The sequence below is a fragment of the Emydura macquarii genome, unplaced genomic scaffold, assembly GCF_026122565.2.
Source record: "Emydura macquarii macquarii isolate MOO-44397 ecotype Brisbane River unplaced genomic scaffold, CSIRO-AGI_Emac_v2 contig_2680, whole genome shotgun sequence".
Taxonomy (NCBI): Eukaryota; Metazoa; Chordata; order Testudines; family Chelidae; genus Emydura; species Emydura macquarii.
In genome coordinates, this window is record NW_027132817.1 from 581,001 (window position 1) to 608,437 (window position 27,437).

The window sequence follows — 27,437 nt, forward strand, 5'->3', positions numbered from 1 at the left end:
CCCAGAGAACGGGGGACCACTATTAAGTTAACTGACCCTCCCTGTTCACACTTGTCAAAATGCAAGTAGGCAAAGTTGTGTGTGAGCTGTCATCTTCTGTAGCTTTCCTCTACTGTTTAAAATACAGCGTATAGAGGAAATAGGATAATAAAATCCCCATCACAAATAGAATTTCGGGACCCCAGTACTGCAACTGGATCCATGCAAGCAAATGCCCTATTGACTTCAGTTGCAGGATGAGGGGCCTTAACAGCTCAGGTATTTCTGTAATCTGGTAAGATTCCCTGTCCTTAGTGCATTAAGAACAGCTTTTTTTTAAAGATTCAAGCCAAAAAATCAGGCCATTTCACTGTTGTTCTATATGCTGAGTACATACACTGTGTGTGGTGTAGAAATCCTGCAGGTTGGAAATCAATGCAAAAACAATGTTGGTTGTAGTTGAGCTTAGTGTGTGCCTTTTTAAACCATTAAGACTAGATACAATAAGAACTTGTAAGCAAATCCAATCAGACTGCCATATTAGGTCTTCGGTGGACATCTGAAGTTCAGCAGCCATTTTTAGCAATAATTAGTGGGTTTTGTTAATATCCATTGGAGAAACCCTAAGAAAAAGCTTTTTATGAGCCATTTTCTTTATATAATTCATTGCTCAAATATTAGAAAATAGAGAGAAAAATCTTTGCTATATAACATTATCAGTCTTAAGGTTTTCACTGATTTTGTTGCCACTTTATTGACATTTATATATGAAATATTAAGGTTGCAGTTCTGTTTTTTGTCTTTATTTTCAGCTGTGTTCGTGTAGCATTGCTGAATGTTTTGACAATTAAAGTCAGCTATGACAGAATTTATGTAGGTGTGTATTCACTGTGAAGGTGTACTGAAAAATATAAAAATAAGGTGTCAATTTTTTCCAATCAGATCTTTACATAAACTATATCATTGTCAAAACTAAGTAATTAGTAACAATAGCTGAGGACCTCCGTATAATTTCATAGGTCTATAGGCTTGCTAGTTCAATTCTGTTTTGTATTTCTCCATTTGTTGCAAAGAGAGGAAAAAGATATGAAATCCCTAGATGTCATTTGTTATGGTGTGTTGAAATATCAGCCAAGAGAGGCTGATCATAACTTGCCTTGAGTTACTTGGGAGAGACAGACTTTGTGTGTGAGATTTGAGATATGTAGCACTGAGAAACAACTGTGTAGTCTTTTTCTTGAGTCAAAACTCAGTTTTGGCTTCTGTTTCACTTTATACTGTTTGCCTATGGTTCCTATTATGTACACAATGTTTGAAATGGAAGCATTTTGTCTAAATTATCTAGCCTGTGCTAGTCAATATTTTCATCATAAGAAGCTGCTGTTGTCATTTGTAATATCACGCAAAACAATAATGGTAGTTTTCCAGCATTTAGAAAAGAGGTCCTCCTTCTGACCCTCCTTATGGAATTTAAGTGTGGTAGGAAACTTTAAATTACTTGGTGTTGCAAGTTTGGACTTGATTAGGATTATTTTTTGTTTTTGTTTTTGTTTTGTTAAACATAATGTAGGAAATAGGAAACCTGAAAAACCTGCTATGTCTGGATGTCTCTGAAAATAAATTGGAAAAACTTCCTGACGAGATCAGTGGTCTGACTTCCTTAACAGATTTGCTCATTTCTCAGAATTTACTTGAGATGCTACCTGATGGTATTGGTGAGTATAAAGTAAACCTAGTAATAGGCAACCACTGGATCTGCTCTAAATAGGAAGTGTAGGTGTTCTGAATATCTTTTGCAGTACTCTGCTTATGTAAGAGACGAGCCTGTCCCAGTTTAAATTTTTTTTTACACTTTGAATATTTTTATTTCTACTGTGGATTTGATGCCTTGCCATTTAGGTTGCCTAAATTTATTATTAACTTGGTGAGCAAAGTATAAGAAAGTACATCCTATATGATCTATTACCCTCAGCATCAGAGGGTTCAGTGTCACAATTCTGGGTAACTGCCCTGTGTGTTCCCTTTTCATGATCTATTGAAAAGACCAGTGTAATTGTGAGGAAATAGCTCCTGGCTCCTCAGTTGTCATTTCTCTTGGGTAGAGACATGCATCTCTCTTCCTCTTGACGGTTTTTTTTGAGGCTGCACAGTTCTCTGCCTACATTGTGATATCCCCAGCAAGCTAGATTACCTAAATGGACCAGCATCTTTCTTTTCAAGTGCTATTAACAACTGTAATTGCCAGTGGTCAAAGTTACACCACAGCCCTTTCTAAGCAAGCACGTTTATTCTTAACATGAAAGCATTACAGAGAGAACATCTAAAAAACAATAAAAGATCCTATATGCATGCTAACAGCTTTCCAGAAGTCACCCATCTGTAATATGGGACCTCAGTATGCCCAAGTCCTTCCAGCCCATCATGAGAAGGTTTGGGTGCCCTCTTGGACAAAAGGTCCTGTCTGCTGGCTGAATCAGATCAGAAAGAAGGCGGCACTGAGTTAGTTTAAACCCGGTTTATCCAAAAGTCATTTCTTTGTTGGTCTCTGGAGAATCCAGTTTAAATTAGTGTATGGGAGCCTCTCCTGGTTGTGGCACCTCTCTGGAGGTTGTTATAGCCTGAGTGAATTTGCCTAATCACCCCCTCTGTTAGTTGGAGGAGATGTGGTTACCCTCCACCATGGAATTCATGAAATCCCTGGTCTACAAAGATACATACACGTAAGACAACAAGATCTCTCAAAGATACTTCAGGAAATTGCTCTGACTGTCACAGTCAGGTGTACATGTTGATTTGTTGGAGACTTTATTATCTGTAAATTCTGTTTTGGAGTACAGCACATGTAAAATTATTTAGTAAAATTCACTGAGCATAATTCAGAAAACGTGTTGTGATTTTTTTAAACAATGGGCGTAATTACATGGACTGTAGCAGTGTGCTCAGCACTGGACTGAACCTAGAGTAGTGGTGTCCAACCTGTGTCCCATATGCCGCTTGAAGCTCTATCTTAGGCCATGATACTCTGGGCAACTGTGTTCATGATTAAATACGTATTTTCTTAATGAAAAATGAGTTATATCCTGTGATTCTAACCTTGGAACGTTTGAAGTCAACCTGTCACTACGGAGAGTCAACCACAGTAACTGGCCTGGTGTGAGCTGGGGCACCCTGAACAGCTGCTCTTTCTTTCCTGCTGCAGCAGGTCAGCTGCTCCACCCTCTGCTGCCTCTTGCATCTGAGGGGAGGGAGGAGAGTAACTCTGGCAGTTGCATTATCTGCTTCCCTGCTGGGTTGTTAGAGCTCTATGAAGAACAGGAACGGAGCTCGACTGATGCTGCCGAGCCTAACACAGCAACTTGGGGCAGCTCAAGAGAGGGGAGAAGGAAGAAAACTTGAGTTGGCAAACGGTGAAGCCTGTCAGGTTCTTTGCCTCCAATGTTCCAACTTTCATCAGCTGGCAGAGGTCTCCAGGGTACATAGCACAAAAGGGATTAGAACAGGACAGAATCTGCCCTGAAGTATCAGTTGTGGCTCATTGACCTTTTTAGAAGTAGTGTTTGGCTCTTTAACTGAAAAGGTTAGACACTGGTGACCTAGAGAAAGGACATGTTCCATTCCTCCAAGAAACAGAGTGGCACTTAACGCTTATACTAGCTATCTGTGTACTGAGCTACAGTGATTCTGATAGAGCGCGCTTTGACAGTGACGAGGCTTGAACTCCTCTCCCTGAATAATTTTCTTTGAATTCTGACCTTATCCATTACTGCGTCTGCCTTTGTTGACCAGGGCAGTGTGAAACTAGCTACTATGTGTTTGTACAGCACCTAGTGGATTTGGCTGCGGTCCTATTTGGGGCTATCTCAAACTACTACTTCTTATTACTGATATTACTACTTGTGTTTGTGCTAACAGTAGTAGTAGTAGTCTGGAGTTTGTGTGATCATTTTTGTCGGCTTTTTTTTTTAAAGTAGAATGCGAAAAAATTAGCTCATCCTTGGTGCTGCTTGTAGACTTTGAGGCTGATGTGCAGAGTTCAGACTACAAGTCATATACTAATAATAGATGGAGTTGTTGGAACTTTCCCTCTGTGCCTTTTGGTCTTAGCCCCCTGGAGTAAATAATATCTAATTATGCAGATAAGATATTAAACTGCAGCATTTACCAGTGTAACCTCCCTGGGATCCTTTATAGTATGATTTCAGTTACCTGCTAAAATCTCTAAGAATATTTTAGGTCAGGTAAATGCTTGAAAATTTTACATTGTCATAAGAATACATAGTGGAAGGACACAGAGCAAGAAGAGAAATCACGCAAATTCTTGTACATTCACAGAGAATTCATTATATGATGAAGGATCTGATAACTTAGTGTTTGGGATTATAATTGTATTTTGTACAAAACTAGCATATTTATATAGTAGTCCAGCCCAATGATAGGGTTAGATAAGGGTATCCTAAGTCACTTCATGGACCTGCATGTTTTAACTAAATGCAGTTTGTTTTGATTGATGAAAATTAGATGCAGGTTCACTTTTGCTTAAGTACTACATTGGTTTTAGTACCTGTGTCTAATGAATGCAGATTACTAGAGTCTTAAAATTTCAAACACTTTTATATGCTTATCAGGAAATATTGTATGGCTTGTTCCCTGTCCCCAGTCTCCCCAGTCATATTTGGATGGTGAAATGTTTAACTCCTGCTTATCTCTCATGCTACCCGTGTAGAAAGATTTCCTATTTCTTAACACATACTATTACCCCTTTGTTAAACTTCAGACTCAACAAAACATAGCTGAAAACACTTTCTCTCCCAAGCAAACTTTTCAGTTATGGGATTTTTAGTGGCATTTATTACTGGGATAATTTTGCTCTCAGGTTCACCCTACAACTAATTTATTTCCCTTTTCACATAGATTTATGGAGTCAAGTCACTGTTTGAGGAGGTCACTGTCTAATTTTGAGCTTCCACCATTAACAATCCTCATTTAAAATGTATTTATGGATATTTCCTTATCATTTATGTTGTCTGGAAGAACTATAGTGGCAATTCGGCACTCAAAATCTAAGTGGAAATGAGCATTACATTTTCAATAAAACACAGCCATTGCAAACTGGAAAATTCAGCTGTTTGGCTTACATTAGTGAGGCATAATTCCAAGTGAACTTTCATTGTCCATATCTGACACTTACCCTATTTTCAGTATTGAACTTTATGCTAGAAAATTCTTGTCAAACATACCAAAATTTTCCAACAGAAGAGAAGTTGAACTGTATTTTGTATGATTTAAAATTTCAAACTATAGGTTATGTGCAGTTTCAGTCTCCATTGTCCGCCTCTGAACATGCTTAGTATTCCTTACTTTATTTTTTTGCTCTTACTGCTTGTGTTCAACCCCCTTTAGCAATGCAATCCAAAGCATTAAATGTTTTCTGAATTATAGAATATTAAATAGTATTGATATAGCATTACAACACTAGTTAAGGTTATCTGAGGAAACGTAGCATTGTAGCATTGGTTTTACAAAAATGTAATGCAGTAACAAAATGTAACATTTTAAGGTGTCCTTTTTAAAAGATTTAATATTTAGATATCCACTTATACTGCCGATAGGGAAACCAGATATTCCAATTTTATAGGGACAGTCCCGATATTCAGGGCTTTTTCTTATATGGACACCTATTTTCCCATACCCCTGTCCTGATTTTTCACGCTTGCTATCTGGTCACCCTAACTGCAGATGTGCTGGAATAATATAATTGAAGCAATATTAATGTGTTAATCTTAAAGAGAACCTCTCGTGCGGATATAGTTGAAGCCAGTCACCAAACTTAACTATTTTCTTCTATGTATAGGAAATTTAAAGAAGCTGTCTATCTTGAAGGTTGATCAGAACAGACTTGTTCAGTTGACAGAAGCAATAGGAGACTGTGAAAGCCTTACTGAACTAGTTCTAACAGAAAACCAGCTGCTGGTGAGTATGGTCTTGACTGCTCAAATAGCTGGCAGTAATTAGGCCTGCTGCTATGCAGTGATTCATTTTGTTTGTAATGCCTTTATTTTATTTCCCCTCCTATTATAGCTACTGCTAAGTACAAGACAGTGGCGTTTCCATTAAGTCAATGCAGGATTGTTACAGCAGTCGATATATCGTTTTCATATATAATCTATTCTGTATATTTAAATGTCAATACATTCAAGAGAAACTCTCCCTAATATAAAAATAGTAAATCAAAGTTCACATTTTTAAATGACTGTTTCCCTGAGAGTGATTCTATGACAGAATGCCATTGTGGAGTTACAGATTTGTCTTACTGACTCTTACTGAAAATATGCTTTGTTTACAAGTATAAAGATTTTCCCCCCTAATGGCAAGACCTGCAGACTCTACTGTTGAGTGAAAAATCAATTTGGATTGTTTTGAATATGAGCATCATTATCAACAAGAATAAAAAACTAAACAGACTAAACTGTTCATGTTGCCCAAATGTAACTAAAGGCAGACTTGGCTCTGCAATTAGATCTTAGTTCACAGTTCTATTGATGCAAAAACCAGAGTGGAACCCAGTTTGGTTTTAGTTATGTTGACTCTACAGTACTAACGAGTAAAAACTTATCTATCAAAGTCAACATATGTGACTATTTAGGTCTTTTTACTCTGTTCTTGACCATGGCATGAAGTGTATGTACCTATGACTCCAAATATATAGAGAGCGACATGCTAGGTAATGAAGTGTCATTTTTGCATGGTCCATATTTTGAAGTAGAGCTGCACTTTAACTTAATCTAAACTTGTATACACCTTTTACATGAGTCAGCTGAGCATACTGAATTGCAAAGAATAACCTGAATAGTGTAGTAATAGGGGCGTACTCCCCTGCCTGCACCTTTCTGCATAGGTGAAATAATCTGGATTCTTTTAGGTAATAGCAAGAGTTGTTTATCTGCTGTGTATAGGATAGAGGGAGGAAATTCTTCAACCAGCTCATTTGAGCACTTGTAATCCAGAAGGAGACGGCATGGGAACCTCTCTAAATAAAAGAAACAACTTAATGTCTTTGTCCGAGCCGTTGTCCCAAATGAGAATTCATACTGAGTGTCTTATGGGGAGATTGCTGTTATTTGAAAGCGGTGGCCAGAGTTTATACTTTATCTAGCTAAACACATTCCCCTGTCTTTTACTTCTCACCAGCTGTATGAATACTGAAGGCTCTCACTTGACATAAAGGAAGAGTTGTTACTTACGTTGTTCACTTACGTATTCATTTTAAAGTCTTTCGTGATTAATAAGAGAATTAAAGAACCTGTTAGGAACCTTTTAATTTGGGCTTGTCTACACATGAACATTCCTTTGGAATTAGATAGGGTGTGAATTTAAAATGGGTTAACTATTTTCTATTTCATTTGGTGTATGAATCCTCTTATTTCAGTGTAAGAGCATCCACACATGGATTTGGATTGGGAATAGACAAAGCTCCCCTTTGATGCCAGTTGCTACTGTGTATATCTTGAGAAATAATGGTGGAGTTAAACTGCAGGCCCAAGTACCTTGTGGCTGCTCTTTGTGTTGCTCCCTCCTGTGTTAATCAGTTGTTTTGGCCAGTCGTTAATGCTACATGTGTTTGAATGAAAATAAAATCTGAGGTTTAGTTACAGTGGGAATTTTCCCCCCCACTGCTTCAAAACTGCAAAAGGACACTTAAAATAACGTATCTTCTACCTTTTCTTTGTATTTTAGTACAAAGCTAATTCATAAGGAGTGCACTTGGGTTAGAAACTGAAACAAACAAGAATCCAATCCTGCCCTCTGTTATAACCATGGAACTGAAGTCAATGGAGTTGCACAGTTGCAACTGTGAATAGAATTAGTCCCTTTTATGTAGACCTTTTTATTATAAAAAGGGTTCAGTCTCCTAGATCACATTGAAAATGAGGTAAACTTTTGTTTTGACACTGATCATAGAAGGCTTGTTCACGTGTCATTTTGTTGTCATTGAAACAGAAATTGCCGAAGAGCATTGGAAAACTAAAGAAGCTGAACAATTTGAATGTCGACAGAAACAAATTAATGTCATTGCCCAAAGAGGTATGTCCTGTGCAGTTAACCTTTATGACTGCAGATATGCATTAGTATAGATATGCTGTTACGAAAAAAAAGGATGAATATAGGTGCCTGTAGGAAGTAAGTTCTATGTGAATTACTGAAGAATATTCATACTGAACAGGCTGTGACCAAAGTTCTGTCTATTGGGTTGCAGAGGCCTGGACAAAAGTAGAGGGGGTTTGGTTGCTAGTGAGTGGCCAGCATAATGGTATTTGAACAAGAGGTCCAAGATCTAAATAGTTTCTTATAAGCTGATTTCCGACTGTGGATGTCAGACCCAGCACTACTGGAAGACAGGTTTTTAAGGTCTGGTAATAACTCTGTGCACTTGAACACAGGTGTAATTCTTTCTGCAGGTAGAGTGAAGATACCACAAGAAGTCCTGATCTTTTTCATAAAGTTGTGGCTAGAAAGTGCATGTTTCTTTGTTTGGTTGGTTTTTTTTTAATATCCTGAGAGAGAAGAGATGATTTGAGGTGCTCCAATTTTAGGATCTTTGTTTTATACAAGTCACTACAGGCTGGTTGTGTCATTAAACAGCCAGACATAAAGTAGTGATTTGTGTAATACTAAGCTTAGCGATACCCTAGTTTTATAGCTGTTATCACTGCGACTTCTTGCTCACCTTAAGCAGCGTATGAAGTGAAACAAAGGTAGAATAGGATTAAATGTCATATTGGTCTGAGAAGTTGGTGTAGCTCATCAGTAAAGCCTGGAGAGCTTGGTATTGCTGGTGTTGGCAGGGAGGACAATAAGGGAGAGCCAGTGTGATGTGACTAAAATGTGGGACTGAGAGATAGGAGGCCTGGATTATAGTTCCATCTGTGCTACTGATTCAGTGTGTGAATTTCCTCCCACCTGCCATGTAATTGAAGCCTTCATTCTGCCTCAGTTTCCCTATCTGTAGATAATTGGCCAAGCAAACCAAGATGCTACACTCATGCCTTTCTGGCATGGCAGCCAACCAATTCCAAAATATCATGGAATGTTGTAGCCATCAGCGGGCAGAACCCTATTGATTGGCTTTTTTGTGAATGCAAAATAGAACATCAGAAAAGCCCGATTCAGAGGAAAATCAGGGCCCTCAGACTGCTTGGTGGTGCAGGTAGAGCTGTCTCTTTGCTGCCCCCTGCTGCTGCCTGCCCATATCAGAGGCAACAGCTTATTTAACTTGCTGCATGGGGAGATTGTAGCCTGAACTCACAGAAATAGGAGCCTTACAGGGAGAGTTTGTTGGGGGGAAGGAAAGGGGAGGAGTAGGGACCAGGCAGAGGGAGGGACCTGAAGTGGGGGTATGGGAAGCAGCCAGGATGGGAGGGATTGGACAGAGGTGCTGAGGGAAGCAGAGACTTGGAGAGGATGGGAAAGCTGAAGGGGGGAAGGAGAGTAGGAACCTGGAAAAAGACTTGGGGGGGGGTACGCAGGTATCCTGAGGTGAGTGGCAATGAAGGAAGCGAACTTGGTAATGGGCCTGAGGGAAGTGGGTGGATGGGGACAAACTGGAGACTCGCAAGATGGGAGTATTAGCAATGAGGGAAACTGAGTGGGTGGGTGTGGAGTCAGGGGAAACAAATGGTGAGTGGACAAGGGTGAGCCACAGACCCTGTAGTGGGGTGAGAGTGCTTGACCTGGCTTGGAGGAATGAAGGAGCTGCACAGAGACCTGGGCATAGTGGGAAATGGCACTCGCAGAGTCTCTGGCATGTGGTGAAGGGGGAAAGGAATATCCTGCCATTGGGGGCATGGAGGGAAGGGATGAATGTCATAGGCTGCCCCTGTTGTTGGGGGACGGGGGAGTATGGGGACAATGGGATGGGGGAGGAAGAGATGGGGATACACCGCCCTCTGTCATGTGGGGGATGGGATGGGAGTGGAAGATGTTGCAGGGAGTCCCTGAAATAGAGGGGGCTGGGAGGGTGGCATGCAGGGAGCGGGAGTGGAGATGGAGGAATAAAAGGAAATCCCGGGGTGCACAGTGCACTCAGCCTACAAAAGCTACAAAACGTCTGACCCCCTAATATCCACCTTTACAAAGCACTGTGCACTTAATTAACATCTTTCTCTACAGATCTGAGTTGTTTTTGTTTTGTTTTAATGCTCACTCTAATCAGAAGGATAAGCTTTACTTTTATGTCTGTCTTCACCACTAATAAAATGCTCTGGAGCACTACCTTTTTGGTTAAGTGTGTTTGCTTCATGCATGTTTTGCTAGCCCTTGAAACTCCAGGAAATGCAATCTCCTGCTTGCTCTTACATGATGCTATTATAGCCTTTCACCTCAAGTCAGTGGTTTGAATTCAGAGTTGGTAATCATAGCAAATGGAAAATAAGCTGCACTGTTGGAGCCACATGTTAACTTCTGCATTTGCTTCCGTAAAGAACACATCACAAAAACCACCATCTAACTGCTGTGAATTAGCAGCTGTGGACTTGTCTCAGTTCTTAGTGCTTAGACTGACCCACATTAATTCCTTTTTAGATTCTGCTCCCCCCCAAAAAGATTTATGGAACACTAGTAGGATCATGTGGAGAAGCTTGCTGTGCTGCTCATGCTATACGTGCTTGGGGTAATAAACAGTTCAGTTTCCTTAGTGTAGCACTTGTCTTAACCACAAACACCGGCTTTAGCAAAACATGAATGTTTTTTCTTATCTGTGGCACATGTTCATGATGTAAAAGTGGGGGGGATGAATGGAGATTCATATGTTCTGCAATTCTAAAAGAAAAAAGTAGTCTGGCACACTACAAGTAGGTAGTATGATTCCAATGATGAATCTTGTCATGAATTTAGTCTTTTGCTGGAAGGTTCAGCTTCCACTTCCTTGCTGAATGAAACAGTGTTGTTACAAGTATTGAAGACCTTTTCATTTATTCTTCTTGATGGCAGAAGGAGGGAAGTCTCCTGCTTGTGGCTACTTGGTAGTGAGAGTGTACCGTGTTCACTATCACTTTCCCATTTATTCTCATCCGTATCAAAATCAGCTTGAGAAGTTAAACAAGGACATCTGAATGTTCACTTCAAAAACTGCCATTGGTGACTTGTTCCCTCTGTGTCTTTAACTCAAGATGGCTATTGGTATAGCATTGGGAAGATAAATGTCAATAATCAAGCATGAGCTGCTCAACACACGTGTTCTCTCCCTTTCTCCTGGCCCCCTAGAATTTCTTCCTGAAGCAGAGACATAACTTATACCTGTGATGTCAGAAATTATATTTCTGTTCTAATGAAAATATAGTTCTCTGACAGAACTATAAATTGTAGTTTATTTAACTTTATTTTAGGCATGGGGTTTGGGTAAACCTGTCAAGTGTGTTTACGTACTTATTTCTATACACACTTGTTAAACCAGACTTTCCCTTCAGTAGTAAGTTGGCATTGACCCTTCATTACATAATTATGGTATAATTAAAGATTATTCTGAACCTTTAACATCATAACTTCTCAGATGTTTCCTGGTTCAAAGGTTCTTCTGAACCTGATAATTCATAATGTGAAAATTTTAACAATTGAATGGCTGACAGATACTCAAGTCACTTGACAAGTCATTTATTAAAGTATTTGTATTCTGAAGATGATTCTGCTCTCATTGAAGCTAGTGGCAAAACTCTGACTTCAGCAGGAGCTGAATGTGTTTAAACTTGTTCATTATCACAAATGGTTTATTCCTTTAAACTTAAAAGACCTGCTTGGTGACTTTCTCTAATCCTGAAATCCCATCCTGAGGTTGGAAACCTCAGTGTGCTGAACCACTTGTTTAGGATGCTTTAAAGTATCTTAAATTGTGTAATTATGTGCTCACTAATTAGTCTGCATCACCTGGAGAAATCTGACAAAGAGAACTACCTGGCATCATAACTAGAGCTGGTCAACATTTTTTTGTTAGAATGATTTTCTGACTGAAAATACCCATTTTGCAAAATCAACATTTTTCCTGGGAAAACTTCAGATTTCCATTGGTGGGAAAAATCAGAATGACAGTTCCCTTGTTGCCCACTTGGAAGGCTCTTGTCAGTTTCTCTCCCTGTCTTCCACCAGCCATTCAGCTGCTGGAGAAGCATAGCACTGGTCTCTCTGGGGAGGAAGTAGGGGGAAGTGGGAGGCTGTGTGTGCTGGACTTTCAGGCAGCCAAGCTGGAAGGCTCATGTCAGTTTCATTGAGAAGCTTGAAAAGTTCTGTTCTAAATCTTTCAAAATAGTTTGGTTTTTTTTCCCATCTTGAAATCCCTTCCTGTGAATTTTTTCTTTGTTTTGACTTTTCATCCCAGTTTGAGATTAATGTTTTTTTTCAAAAACATGACATTTTTGATGGGAAGGGATTCCTATTTTCCAGACAACTGTAATAATAACTAAACATGTACTTGTCAACAAATCCTCTGGTGAGGTGGACCACAGAAAGCAAATCTGTAGATTTGTTTGGGTAGCAGTTATTTATGCTTGCTTGCTTTGAGGCCTTTAGTTTTACATTATTCAGTTTCAATTGTTCCTTTATTTCATAAACTGGAATAGTAGAGTCCAAACCCTTCAACCACAGCCATCTCCACCTCAGATTCGTGAGGCTGGCAAGAGGTAGACTGAATTTGGGGCCTCTGAAGCCAGGGCATCTGAACTCCAACTGCAGATCCTGACAAGTCATGTAGAGGAACCACCTTTTCCTCTTGCACTGCTCTTCACTCCATCACTGCTCCCCTTTTACTAGCCATGGCAGCACTAGAAGCTATGCTGCCCCTGGCGTGCTGTCTCCAGGAGGAGAGTCTCAGCATGCAACAGGTGGCGATGCCATTGAGTTAGTATTAACAGAATTCCTACATCATATCTTCGGTCTTGGGGCAAGGAAACAAACAGTATGGGTTCTTCCACCCTTGCCTTGTCCATTTCTGCCCAGGTGGATATCTTGGTGGGGAGGGAGGGGAGAGTGTCAGAATGCAAAGGTGGGAGAAAGCCTGCTTTGAAACACTTCTCAGCCATAGTTTTCTCCCCCAATTTCCTCTTCTCCTCACAGTGCAGCAGCAATGTAGGGCTACTGAAGCAGATGAGCCTCTTTCACTTTTTGAGATTTTTCATAACCCACTGAGACCTTCAGTCACAGCTCTATTAATGTTAATCAAGCAACTGTTGAACCTTAAATGTGTTTTCTTCTTCAGAGGGATTAATGTGTTTGGCTTGGGGTTCAAGAAAACCCTGACTTTCGTGTGTGTGTGTAAGTCAAATAGCTGGTTATGTCACTCTAAATAGATGTGCCTGATTCTCTACAGCAAAATAGGAAATATTTTAAATTTCCCTTTTATTATCTGGGCTTTACAAGCCTCTAAGAATTTTTGAGACTAAAAGTGTTGTTAATGTCTAAATACAGCTGTGATCTTTCCTATTAAAGTAATATTTGTATAATGCTCAAAAATGATTGGTTTTTCTTTAAAAAAAAAAAAATTGAGTTATACAAATGCATGGAACACATTGGGAGGAAATATAAACATAGCAAACAAGTTACTAATTCTCTGTACTAATTTAATGAGTAATCTACAAAAGGTGTGATAAATAAATAGTTAAATTATAGCAAATATTTTGACACACAGTTTTCTTACATTGATGAACTATGCTAAACCTTGAAGTACAATAGGGGTCCCTTCATTTGGTTAATGATTCGTGCAGCATTCCTTTAAGAGATTCAGTAGATACTGCAGCACCACCTCAAAGAGTTTAGAGCTACTTTGGCTATGTCTACACTACCACTTATGTCGCTCAGGGGTGTGAATAAACCACCCTCCTGAGTAACATAAGTTAAGTTGGGTGTGGACAGTGCTGTCAGTGATCTTCACCACTCATTGGGGTGGATTAATTATTTCGACAGGAGAACAATCTCCTGTCAGTTTAGAGCAGCTACACTAGAGATCTTACAGCAGTGCAGCTGCATTGGTACAGCTGTGCCGTTATAAGCTCTCTAGTGTAGACATAGCCTTAGAGACAGAACCTCTGTCTAGAGTGAAGGATACAGCATTCAAGCAAAGTGAGAAGGGTAGTAATGTTCCATCTTTTTTAGTTTGTCCCAAGTGATATGACTATAATTTACTCCTGCTGTGCTGTTCACAATAAAAGAAACCTTAATTAAGGATTTAAATTAAGCGAGGGTAATGGCCTTGCAGACCAGCTCAGGAAGGCCATTCCATGCATGAAACAAGGCACAGGGTTGTCAGGGAGGAGTTGGGGGGAGAAGAAGCAGAAAATGAAGACTTGAGATTGGCAAAATTTTCTGGAGGAACAGCTGTCACGGACATGCAGCCTGATGCAATTTGAATCTGGGGTATCATTGAGCCTTCTTACCCTTGTGGCTTCTGTTGATGATGCACAGTCTCTCCAGACCCTGTTGTCACCCAACACAACAGCAGGTAGCATCACATACCCAACTGAATCACATGAATACTCTGCCTGAGCCACTCATGCACCCACCATGGAGCAAGATTACAGTCAGTAACCACTGCAGACCCCAAGCTCTTCACTACAGGAGTGCACCCTGAGATAATACTGTCTTCCACTGAACATAGATTTGTTCCATGCAAGCTCATTAATAAGTCCACACACCCCCTCGTTGTGGGGAGACTATGCACCCCCGCTTGATCTGAGTTGAGATTGCCTAATCAAATAAAAAACACACTGGTTAAGATAAAACATTAAACAACTTTATTAACTACAGAAAAATAGATTTTAAGTGATAAGTGGCAAGTGTAAAGAGAAATAGATACCAAAGAAATAAAAACAAGATCACAGTCTAAGTCTACACACTAACAAGATTTGAATCTATAATATCTCACCCTGAGAGGTGGTATGAGCAGGCTATAGATCTTCAGTACACAGGCAGAGACTGCTTACCCTGCCTGGCACCATCCCCTCCCTCAGTCCAAAGTTCTTTGTTATCCAGCCATTTCTTCAGGTGTTGAGCTCTGGTGGAGTGAAGCCAAGTGATATCACTCACCTCTTTGTATATTCTGTTCCAGCTTGCTGGAACAATTGAAGCTTGTGATCCGGAGGGTTGTCCTCAATGGTCAGTCATCAGGGACCATTGCCTACTTGCTTCCTCAGTGAAGTCTCCATTGTAAACAATCCATCCTTGATGGGCCATTTGCACATCTGGCCATTTCACTGTGGTATCTGAAAAACTGGATTGTGGGTGTTTCCTACCCCACAATACATTCTAGAAGCATATCCAATAATATTTTATAACTTCACAAGCAATGATAGCACACACAATTCACCAGGATATTAATGTTTAGCAGATCAAGACTTTTAAAATAATACTACACAAGGCATACTTTGTACAGAACATATAATTATATGACAATGGTAAATATGGGGTTCTGGGGTGTTCTTTCAGACAGTGTCACAGCAGCACAATAAGAGATGAAGTAAACAAGCAAGGAAAGATGAGTAATGCAGGGCCTTGAAGGATAAATTCAGAGTCCATGATGCAATAGGGAAGGGGAAAGCCACTGGAAACATTGAAAGTCAAAAGAGGAAGTGATGTTGCTATATTTGGGTTAGATTTATGGTGGGTGACATAGATGTCAGGTAAGGCCATGTCTACATTTACAAGCTTACAGCAGTACAGCTGTACCACTGTATGAGAGCTCATTTAACCACATTATACCAACAGGAGAGAGCTCTCCTGTCGACATAATAAAACCAGCACAACGAGTGGCAGTAGCTATATCCCCCTGACAAAGCGCTGTGCACATGAGTGCTTATGCCAACAAACCTCACGTTGTGCAGGGGTGTGTGTTTTCATACCCTGAGCGACAGAAGTTTTGCTGACATAAGTGCTCCTGTAGGCATGGCCTTAGTGAGAGGCTGCAAGAATCAAGACTGAATTGATCAGGGCATGGATGAGATATTTAGCTGTCGGGGTTATAAGGGTGAGGAATGAATCTTTGGAACATTATTGTGGACGAAGAGATGGCAAGACTTGGACATATGTTGAGAATGAGATAGGAGTTGAAGATGATGGACCCCCAAGTTGTGAGGTGGAGGATGGTGTTATTGACTGACCCAGAAAGGAGGAAGAGTGGGATAATTTTGTGGAAAAAAGATAGAGCTCTGCTTTAACCATGTTAAGCTTTTAGTTGATGGTGAAACATCTGGTAGAAGATGTTGGAGAGAAGTGGCAATGTGCACAGAAGTTGGGCAGAGATGGAAAGCTCAGTGGTGGGCTGAGCTGAATTATCAGTATAGAAATGATAGATGAAACCATGGGAGTAAAAAGAGTCACCCACGGGTGAGGTTTAAAGGTCATCCATGCTGGGAATAGGGAAGAGCAGTTGCTACTGAAGAGCAGTCCGAGGTAGGAAAATAAAAAATTGTACCAGATAAGCCAAGGGAAGAGTTTCCATGTTATCCAAAGCGGTGTATATTCTGGAACACTAGCATTTTAATGTAAATAATAAGCATGTGCGTTATTTGTAGGTAATTTCTTCTAAATGCTAAACACGTTATTTTCTTACAATTATCAAATGTAGGCTTCAGAACTATCAATTTTAAAGCTCTAGTCTCTTATTTTAAACATATGTAATTCAACCTTACAAATTGCCATCTGTCCAGCTGAGTTGATTTTGTTGGTTTTTTAAGGGGCGTGGACAAGTGATACAACATGAGAGTTATGCAAGGCTGTTGTAACAGGCAGACAAACTTGTTTTTATAGTACTAATATGTATTTTCTTCGTGTTATGTTCAGTTGTGTGTGTATAGGATATACTTTAAAATGGGTTGTGTATCAGCACTTTCCCCTGGCGTATAGTTCAGTAAAACAGATTAATTAACGTCCTCACTTAAACAGCCCTAATTCAACAGAGCACTTAAGTATGCACTTTCCTCAGATGAGTAGTCCCATTAAAATCAATGGTCAGTGCCTAAAGTTAGGTATGTGCTTAAATGTTTTTTGGAAAGAGGGCCTAAATGTTGTGTGTTTAGTGTATATGTGATGCTTTGAATATGTGTTTGTAATTGTATATAATAGACATTGCCAAACCAACAAAAGCATGATCTGAGTGCCTGGCTTTTCATCAATTAATGACTCTCAAACAAGTCAAGTACAGTGTTCTGGTATTGCATTACTTCGTAGTGGTCAGAGTGATCTATTTTTCTTTTAATATGCTTTTTGGTACATGCAGTCTATCTCAACAGCTTTTGTGTTTTGGGCATGGTGTCTTCCTCCAGTGCTGAGAGGATGCATTCTCTTCTTGAAACAGTAGCAAATATTTATCTTCCAAATGACCCATGTATCCTGTCATACAGTCTTCCTCTAATGTTAATTGCTTGATATATGTATGGAAGAACATAGTTTCATAAATGGCTTCCAGTATTTTGTCTGTGTAATTTTTTTTTTTTTTTTTTTTTGGAAATACAAGTATTCTGTACTTGTGAGTTAAATCATCACTCTTCTTTCTAGACTATGTTCTGATGAATAGTTCACGATAAAGTAATTGGAAGACAGCAGCAACCACATGTGAATTTTGACAGCTCTTTAGCGGAGATGAGATTTATGTTTTATCTCCATTTTTAGCATAGTGTTGTCCAGTACAGATGAAGAATAAATCAAATGAATGACTCTTGTGTTTTCTTAATTGTTAGCTGCTTGGAAAATTGAGTCAGGTAAACCTGTAATCTTTTAAATATTATTCAGTCCACAGTTGTTCTATTACCTCTCATTTAACGTCTTTAAATGCATGATGACTCAAACCAGCTGGCTTCACTGCTGCATTTTTCATTGTCAAAAGTATAGAGATTTTCAGCATAGTGAGGTATCCCAACAGGGCTGCATGGCTTTTTCTGTTTGTCTGGCAAAATCGTTCAGATCCTCATGCTCCCAAGATTGAATTTCTCAAACTTCATTCATAGAAAAGCAAACACTTTGTGTATGGTGAGGCATCACTTGCCAGCTCATCTAACATTCACTAACTAGCTGATGTCCTCACAGCTCCTCATATTAGATGCACCAATTAGACACTGAATAGATTTGTTTTTTTTCTAGATGACACCTCATATGCTGTGACTTTGTCAAGACATCTTAATTAAGAATTTGAGTGAGTGGTCACTTGATACTGCAAAGAAGTGGTGAAATAAAGTAATTAGCAGAAGAAGTGTCATTTTAAAACTTTTGCTTATGCTTTCAATGCCAGTTTCTAGGATAGTGAAAAGCTTCATTCTTCCATGAAAATATATGTATAACGTAGATGAATGGTGGACGTTTTTGTTTCGGTTAGGATTTTTTTTTTTAATCCAATTTGTTAAACCCTTTATTAACCAAGGAGGAAGGGAGTAGTGGGTTAAATGGATATGATCAAAAGACATTATTTTGAATGGGAAGACTTAACACACAACTACATTTTAGATGGGGTTTTTTTTTCTAATTAATTTCTAGCTTTGGCGAAGGTAGCTCGTTAGTACTGATAGCTCGTTAGTACTGGTAGCTCGTTAGTACTAACTCAAGTAATTTCAGACTGAACTTGAGGATCCGTAATCAAAGATTTAAGAGCTTTGAATGTTGTTTGTAATGAAAGAACCATATTGCTTACGAAGGAGCCTTCTCTTTTAGCAAGGTAGTGGGGTTGCTGACTACAGAGGACACTTCATTTTGGAGAGAGCTGCTAAAAGGGAGCATTCTGGATAATATAAATTACACATTGGTAGCTTGAGATAAAATACTGATTTGATTAAATAAAATATTATTCAACTACTTAAATTGTACATCTGTATATGTAGAAGTCTTACTTTTTAGACTAGGATCAACGTCAATAGCTTCTGTTTTTACTAATGCAGTCACATTTTAAATCATCTTCATCTGAAAGTTTCAAAAGGCTTCTGATATTTTGGTCTAATACGTGTATTAAAGGAGAAGAAATATACTTTTAAATGAGAGGAATTTTTGTTTGTTTTTTAAAAGGATGCAAAATTAGCAATACTGGTTTGTGAGCATATATAAGATTAGCAACCCAAAGGTAAGTAAAGTTCTCATCTAAAGGAAAACAGCCAATCAGCTGCTTGAAGAAGCTTTGAATTCAATAACCACCTCAGTACTCACATTATCAGTAGTTGCCATCCAGAGCAAAGGTGACTGAAGTTGGATTTTAAAAATTGAATGCTAATTTTTATCTACGCATTTTATATAAAAATATATTTTGTATCGAGTCAGGGTGCAGAAACTTTTAACTATGAAGAACAGACAATAATGCTGGCTACATTACCCAGGTGGAGTGCTGCGGATGAGGTTAGCTTAGTTGGGAGGATGGAGGAAGGCAGATACAACATTTGGAAAAAGGCTGGAAGGAGGGGATATTAGAGTAGGTTGGGCAATTTGTATGGGAAAGAAGGGATGAGTTTTGGAAACTTCTAATAAAACAATGGTGCCACTATTTGAGCCACACTGAAGACATTAATTTGTAAGATATTTATTACGTTGTTAAACACCGTTGCTAGTTGCTGACTATAGTGACCCTGATCTCAATAAATGTTAAGAGCTGACTGGCTTATTTAACACTTTATATTGCCCAGAGCTCTGTTGTGCTTGGTGTGGTACATAAACAATTAATGTTAATTAATTAATTTAAAATGTTAAGATTGAAATATAAGATAAGATAGAAAAAGTTCAGGGGCAAAACTTAATACTTGCTAGGAGAAGCATACAAGTGAACTGTACACGTGGGATAACTGGTCTTGAAACTGATGGCAGGAATAGGTGAGGCTGAATCTTGACCTCTTTGGTTCTGAATAATGAAATTGTTTTACAAAGTTACTGTTCTTGAAAGTACTAACAAAGACTGGCTGGAGGCCTGTCTCTCTAAAAAATAAAATAAGGGTGAGCATTAATTTGCAGCCTGTGACTTGCAGCCATTGTAACTTGAATGTGCTGTGACAACATGTGTGTTCTGTGCCACATGCCTTTGTTACAATATGGTTCTGCAACAAAAATAGTTTTTCTCTCTTTTTAATATAGATTGGGGGGTGCGGCAGTCTTAATGTCTTTTCTGTGCGTGACAACAGATTATCTCGAATTCCCTCTGAGATTTCACAAGCCACTGAACTGCATGTCCTGGATGTAGCTGGAAACAGGTGAGAGAGATTTTATAGTGTCCTGTTGCTGTGCTGGTTTCCTTCGTATCCGGTCGAGGCATGTTATGTTTTATGTCTTAGAATGAAGCAGCAAAAAAGCTTCTATTCCACTCTCACTAGTCCCAGTACTGTTAAACTGGTAATATATTCCTGTCCTCTGGTCAAATGTAATTCCAATCCCTGCCAATACTGAGCGCAACTGTGTGTCAAAACTACCTTTGTGACAAATTTGCATAAAAATATAGGATCCCAATCACAATTCCAGGTTTTCTTCAGTCATGAACAGAAAATTTTTCATGTACTTCTGACTTTAAATTAAAACAGAGATCTTGGCTTCAAGTGAAGCCTGGTGAATTGAATACCTGCATTAATGCCAGATGATCCTTCGGAAGTTGGAGTTTGACTGTATAGTTAATCATATAACTATTATGACAACTCAAGTTATGTTTTCTTTATCAGCATAAAAACTTGGGTTACTGATTTCAAGTCGTGCAGTGTTGTTTTGGTTTTATTTATTCGTTATTTGCATTGTTGCACAAATAGAGGCACTAATCAAGAACCAGGGCCCTATTGTGGTTGGCTCTGTACACACACAATGAAAAGACATTCTGTGCTCCAAATTACAATCTGAGCATAATGAGAAACAGCTAGGTAGAACGGACAGGAGTACAAGGTATAAAGTGAGATGGTTAGCCAGTTCCTTGAGTCATCTGTGTTTTACTTGAAATCAAACCATATGCTTGTTGAGCAGCTGGTTGCCCAACTAGGCAGGTTGATTTATCAAGTCTCCTAGAAACTGGCCTGAAATTTCAGACTTTCCATTTCTTTTTAAATTAGGTTGATACATCTTCCTCTGTCACTGACTTCCTTAAAGCTGAAGGCTTTGTGGTTGTCGGATAACCAGTCTCAACCTTTGCTGATGTTCCAGACCGACACAGACTCTGAAACAGGAGAAAAAATTTTAACATGTGTATTACTTCCTCAAATGTCTTCTGAGCCCAGTTGCCAAGGTATGGTATACTTGGAAAATTATTTCTACATACGTCAGAACTGTCATCTTAAAAATCTACTGCTTGTTATCTTTCCCCAACATGTACAACAATCTTTAGTTTATCATTTTTATTTAAAAAAAAAAATCAGTTCATTATTGGTAACGGACAACATTTTAGTTGTTTACCATTTAAAGAGCTTCTCTTCTGGTTTTCACTATTCACTTTCTCAAAAGATTTTAACTCCCTTGGGTAACTTGGAAAGTAAATTGACTTACTTCCCCTCTACGTCAGTTACATAAGCATGAATTTATTTAATGAAAATACAAAGACAAGTAAGCAAGCATAATAATCATATTACCCCAAAATGCATGAGGGCTCACTAGTGGATCCTATGTGTATAAAGTGGATACCTGTTTTTCAAACTTGTGTATGTGATCATGGAACAGAGTTGGAAGGTTATGGTTGAAAAGCTCTGAGTCTTGACAGGAAAGATCAATGTGAATTAATAGCAGATGTCATAAGCAATAGGTATTATCATCCCTAGTATGTCACCTTTCTGGAAAAAAGCGGGCTTTCTCTCAAATGTAAATAATGCACCATCATTTTGTATTACAGTGTTAAAAGGATAGGTGAGGGAATGGTGGGGTCAGTTAAATTATAAACTCTTTTGCTTTGTTCCCTCATGTGGAGCTAGTTCCTTCAGGGCTCAAATGATTGGACATCTACATAAAAGTTTAAAATTGCTAAATACAAACCCTGCAAAATGAAAGCCCAATAATCTATATTGGTATATGTCTATATTATTCTATATTATTGTTAGCATACTGTTCTTTTTTGAAAGGGTTCTGATTTGCTTGTTTCCATTGTAACAGATAACCTGCCCCGGTGTGGTGCGTTTGAGAGCTTGGTACATGAAATGTCAGATGAAACCTGGAATGAACGTGCAGTAAACAGAGTCAGCGCAATCCGCTTTTTAGAAGATGAAAAAGATGAAGAGGATAACGAAATGGTACGTTTCTCAAACACATGGTAATACACACCTAGTGACTATAATGAAAAATTGTGTTTAAAAAAAAAAGGTATTTGAATTTTCTACATCTTACCTTAAACATTCTAAGCTTTTAATGATAGCAGTGGACTTCCTATATGCATGTTTATGGCAGAGCTGCTAAACATTTGTTTTATAGTGGCTTTAAAAGGCTTTTTAAATTTGGTATTTTTTTTTAATCTGCATAAATCAAATACAACTTTCAGTTCTGCTAAAACAAGACTGTCTTACTGTGGAAAATGTTAGTCTTTTTTCTTTATTTCTTTAGGATGGTTCCTTCCAGTTTTCCAAAAGCAGGATAGGAGTAGGGTCGTCTTCTGCTCTGTGGAAGGTGTAAGCCTTGGACCCTATGTCCTTTAGGCAGTAATTTTGAGTTATTACACCCTGACATGGGTCCCTATTGAGTTTTCTGCCACCCTATTGTGCTTTGTCTTTTTCCCCACTTCCATTACCCCTCCCTCATCTCATGACCATGTGTATTGAAACCAACATATAGTGTCCATAATCAGATGGCATGTGGCACACTGATGCTTGCTGTTTCCCACTCAAATGAAGAAGGGATGTTGGGAGCATCTGTCACTGTACTTATGAGACCTCCATTAAATGGTCATTCCACACTCCCTGGAGATCAAAAATTTTAGGTGGTCTTTGAAGGGTAAAGCCCTCTTCTGCAATCACTTTGCATCACTGACAGCTGTTACTTGTAAATATTGACACTTTTAGAGCTGAATTTTCAGCTGACCTCTCCAGTGTCTCCACAAAGCTTGCTTATTGTACCAGTTTTGCATGCCCATTTTCAGAGGCATGCTGAAGACTTAACCTTCAGCCTTAATTTGAAGTGAGCCTGCATCAAAACCCCAATATAAAAAAATTTCCAAACATGGGGGGATTTCAGAGCTGTTCTTTAACTGAAGAATATCTTGGTTATAATACTCCAAACATGCTAGCAGTATGGTTTTATTTTGAAAAGGGACTTTGAAACAGACAGGTTTTTTTAACATTCACTTCCATATCAAATATGCTCACTTTACAAGTATACAGATGTTTTTCCTTCTATCATCCCTGTAAATTGAACCAGGGATCTGACAAGCCAGGGCCTGTCCTTAGAACCAGCACTAAAGGGTTCAGCAGACCAAATTAGTCCCTCTGACATCTGTGCCAGCTGTAATTTCCTCTTGTTGGTTTCCACAGGTACAGCTGATGGAAATGTAGTAAGCAACTTTTGGGAATGCACAAGGGAGAATATAATCTAGTTTACTTTCCTTTAGCTGTGTCATTTGTGCAAGGCTAACTGGAGTAAAGAGTAGCAGAACTAAATTTGATCATGAACAGCAGCATGTGAGACTTGGACAGCACACAGTAGAACTGCCTTTTGAATAAGGTGTCACTTTTTGTAATTGAACCACATAAAGTTGTGAAATAAGAATCTTTAACTAAACTCGTAAAACTTCCACCTCTTATTATTGATCCACTTGTAGTGAACTGGGAACAGCAGGAACTTTGAAACACTGTACTTAAAAATTCAAGTGCAGGACATTACTTGGGGATCTACAGACTGTCTTGAAGCAGTCCACTTTTGATATTGGGTGGGGGAGGGGGATTTTTTATGTAAATCATTTTGTGATCTAGTCAATTTTATTCAGCTAGTCATTAACTCCCAGTGTATGTCCCTTGTAGGTCACTAGTGCTACTGTAATAATGTAAACAGTACACACAACACTTATTTTTAAAAAATGCACATGCATACACATTTGTGCTGTTACACTTAGTGTAGTATAGATTTTTTTTTTTAAAGAAAATTAAAACTTAATCCCACTATTTATCAAAATTATGGAAGTAAATTATCTTTCCATTTAGCTTTTTGTCAACTTTCCTTGCCCATATGCCAACATAAGGACAATATATCCTTCTCTAGCAGATGGTACAGAATCACTGAAAATAAACTATTGAAATGTTCCCCCTTTCCCTCCAAGTTCCCAATGCCTATTTTGCAAGATATAGCCTGATCCATGTCTTGATGATGGAAGAAGAGTAGAATATCACACAAACATTTATTTAGCAATATAGACAGACATCACAGAGAGGTGCTGTGGGATGTTTGGTTAATGGAATTAATTCTTAAATCATTCAGGCGGTTTTGAAAATCCCATATAGTTTTTTCATGACCCCCACCTCACAACTGGGAACTGTTTTTCAGCTTCTGTTGATGTGGATTTCAAATTAACAGGTCAGATTAGAAACCCACTCCCCCCCCCATCCCCCCAAGTGACCTCTTTCACTGACTTCATCATCAAGCAGCTATGAAATTAACATATCTTGAAATTAACATTACAATAATAAAAATCATGTTATAGCTAATATTTGGTATTAAATGCTAAAACCTTGAAAGTGTGTGTGTTTCAAAACGACAAAAGCAAAACCGTTTACTCCACTGTTTGTTTTTAGACAACACTTCTAAGGCGAGCCACTCCACATCCTGGAGAGTTAAAGAACATGAAAAAGACAGTGGAAAATTTACGGAATGATATGAATGCTGCTAAAGGACTGGATTCAAACAAAAATGAGGTCAATAATGCCATTGACAGAGTGACCACTTCTGTGTAGAGTTTCATCTCCAGGTTTTACCTCCTGTGTCTTCCCCTGCTGTTGAAATGTTCCTGTCGTCTTCTTGGAACTTCATTCAGCCCCCTTTTGTTTTTAACCAGAACCTGATTCATCATCTCCTTGTGTGTGGAAGGTGCTGCTCACTGGAAGAAAGTGCCTTATCTCAGCCATGCATTGAACCAATCTACAAATCAATATTGTACTTTTAATAGTTTTTTTTTTTTAAAGAAATAGAAAGTGCCATATTTTTGTCTTATACATGGGGAAATATAATTTTTCCTACGTGCTGGGTATCTTCTTCCCAGTTGTTAGATATGCTGGTGAGAAATATAGTTTTATGTGGAAAATGGATAAATTTTTACTCTTTTTGGCAGCTCAGATGATGTACATTTTAAAATTTTGTATAGGAGTTTCATAACAAGATGGTGTATTTCATTTTTAAAAAGAAATTTATCTTAACCGGTACATATTTTAGTATTTGTGGAAGAGAACATGAGTTTCATGGACAGTTGTATTCATTTGTTGTTTGTACCGCCCACTTGTGCCTTAATGTGTCTTGCATATCAGACCAGTCTTAAAAGAAAAAAACAATCCTTAGGCAGAACAATAAGGTTAAAACTGTGGTGCCTGTTTGGATGTGTTCATTTGAAGCAGTAATTAGCTTTTGGGGTATTTTACCCCCAAAAAAAAAAAAAAAAAAAGGAAAAACTGATGTTTATTACAGGATTCCAATTTGTAAAGCACAACTGTTTGTTTTATTGTATGCTGAGTTGAGATTAAATGACCAGACTGCTACTGTTTATTACACAATGCACTCACACTTTAACTTAGTCATAAGGAAATGTTTCGTTTTGGATGCAGTGTTGGATTTCAGTCAATAGAAACTCATACCCCCACTTTTAAAGTTGAATGTGCCATTTGTAAAATAAACAGAACAAAATGCACAGTAGACTTTCAGAAGCACAGTATGAAACTAGTTTTATGTACTTCACGAGAAGAGTGATTCTTTTAAAGTGCTTTGGAGGTTTTATATCCATATATAAAACCATAATAAAATAAAAATCTTAAAGACTCAGTAGCTTTTATTTATCATTACAATTGCTATGATAAATATTAGAATTGACTTGACTTATTTTATTGTGCTATGTCATAAATTATCCAACAATGGCTTTACATTTTTATTAAGTGTGGGGTCTTTTTTTAAGTAAACTTCGCTAAATTGAATTTAATGTGTGAAAAGTACCAGATTTAATATATGCTGGAGACAGGAGTCTCTCAAACGCAGCGCAGTACAACACAGGCAGTTGCATTGTAAGGTTGGTTTTTCACATTGCCACTGTCAGTGTTCCTGGACTCTGGCATACAGATGAGAGCAATTTAATCTCCATACATATTAAATTCTTGGCACCTCTGCTGAGACTTGAAACAATGGTGTCAGTTTTGATAGTATCTATGTTGTGTGTCTGTGTTCACTAGGAACTGGTCCAAGACTGTAGACAACTGAATAGCCTTTAGGTTCAGAACCAAGGTTTAATGTACCTAATGCATTCAGATGCAAACCTATAACTGAAATGAACAAACTCAAATGAGATCAAAATACATGAGTGTGTTACTACTTCAGGCAAGACTGGATACCATGCCCCTCAGCACATAATCATTTGGAACTGCTTGTAAACATTTGAATGTTTGAAAGGAAGACTTGAGAAACTCATAATGAGGAAATTCTTTGTCCAGTGTGTATTATTATCAAGAATATTTTGAAGGCCAAAGAAACTGACAACTATAAACTTCAATTTTCCTTTAGCAGGCACAGAAAAGGTGAGTGGGGTGGAGTGAGGCATGGTGGTGGCAGGTGAAAACAATAATAGAATTTCTTCAAGTAGATGCAACTGTGTATTCTACTTGGGTGTGTGTGCGCATGCAGCGGACCAGGGCTGGAGAACTTTGCCCAACAGTACCCATAGGGGTGGTGCTCACACCCTGCAGCCCTAGCCCTTCCCCTTGCCATACAAGGGCAGCACGGCCCTGACCCCCTCACTTCCTGCTTACAGCCCGTTGCTAGAGCCAAAGCTCTGTGTGATGTTTTTTACCTTGGGCTTTGATCTCCATTTCTGAGAATTTTTTTTCTTGTAGTACCGTAGGTTAAAGTATTGGAGTAGTTGACAGCCCTGTGTGATGCCCACACCAGGGTTCAAGCATTTTCCGTTGTGTGTGTGGGCATCGCCAACAGTGATTCTCTCACAAGGTGCTTGTTGTGTCTCAATGAAGAACACATTAAAGAGCAGTGCTCCATCTGCAAGTCGTTCACAGTGGACTCAGGTGGCAAGAGACTTGCTGCTGGGGCAGCACCTACTGGAGCAGGCCATTAAGCTCCAGAGATTTACCTCAGATACCTCCGTACTGAGATTTGGCATCTGTCTCACAGTCGGCGCAGGGGCTCTTGGCCTGGTGCCTTTTTGGCTACCAATCCTTATCTTTATGCCCAGAGTCCTTAGGATTCTCCTCGGTCCCTGAGGACATATTCCTCAACTTGCTCCAGAATGAGATTACTGGTCCCAATGGTGGCTCCTACTCTCAAATCATCTCATCTACAAGTGACCACTGAGTCAGTTCCCCCTTAACCTC

The 27,437-nt window shown here is 38.8% G+C and overlaps 1 protein-coding gene across 1 annotated transcript in view; it reads left to right on the forward strand.

The window, feature by feature from the left end:
- The window catches only part of LRRC1 (leucine rich repeat containing 1), a 96,736-nt gene extending 70,853 nt beyond the window's left edge, over positions 1-25,883 (forward strand). The window contains exons 8-14 of the mRNA XM_067565470.1: positions 1,550-1,694; positions 5,831-5,949; positions 7,978-8,061; positions 20,053-20,168; positions 21,006-21,178; positions 22,033-22,169; positions 24,654-25,883. Of these exons, the coding sequence (XP_067421571.1) occupies positions 1,550-1,694; positions 5,831-5,949; positions 7,978-8,061; positions 20,053-20,168; positions 21,006-21,178; positions 22,033-22,169; positions 24,654-24,812 (933 nt within the window). The 3' untranslated portion in view covers positions 24,813-25,883. The remainder of the gene's footprint in view (positions 1-1,549; positions 1,695-5,830; positions 5,950-7,977; positions 8,062-20,052; positions 20,169-21,005; positions 21,179-22,032; positions 22,170-24,653) is intronic.
- The last annotated feature ends 1,554 nt before the right edge of the window (positions 25,884-27,437 follow it).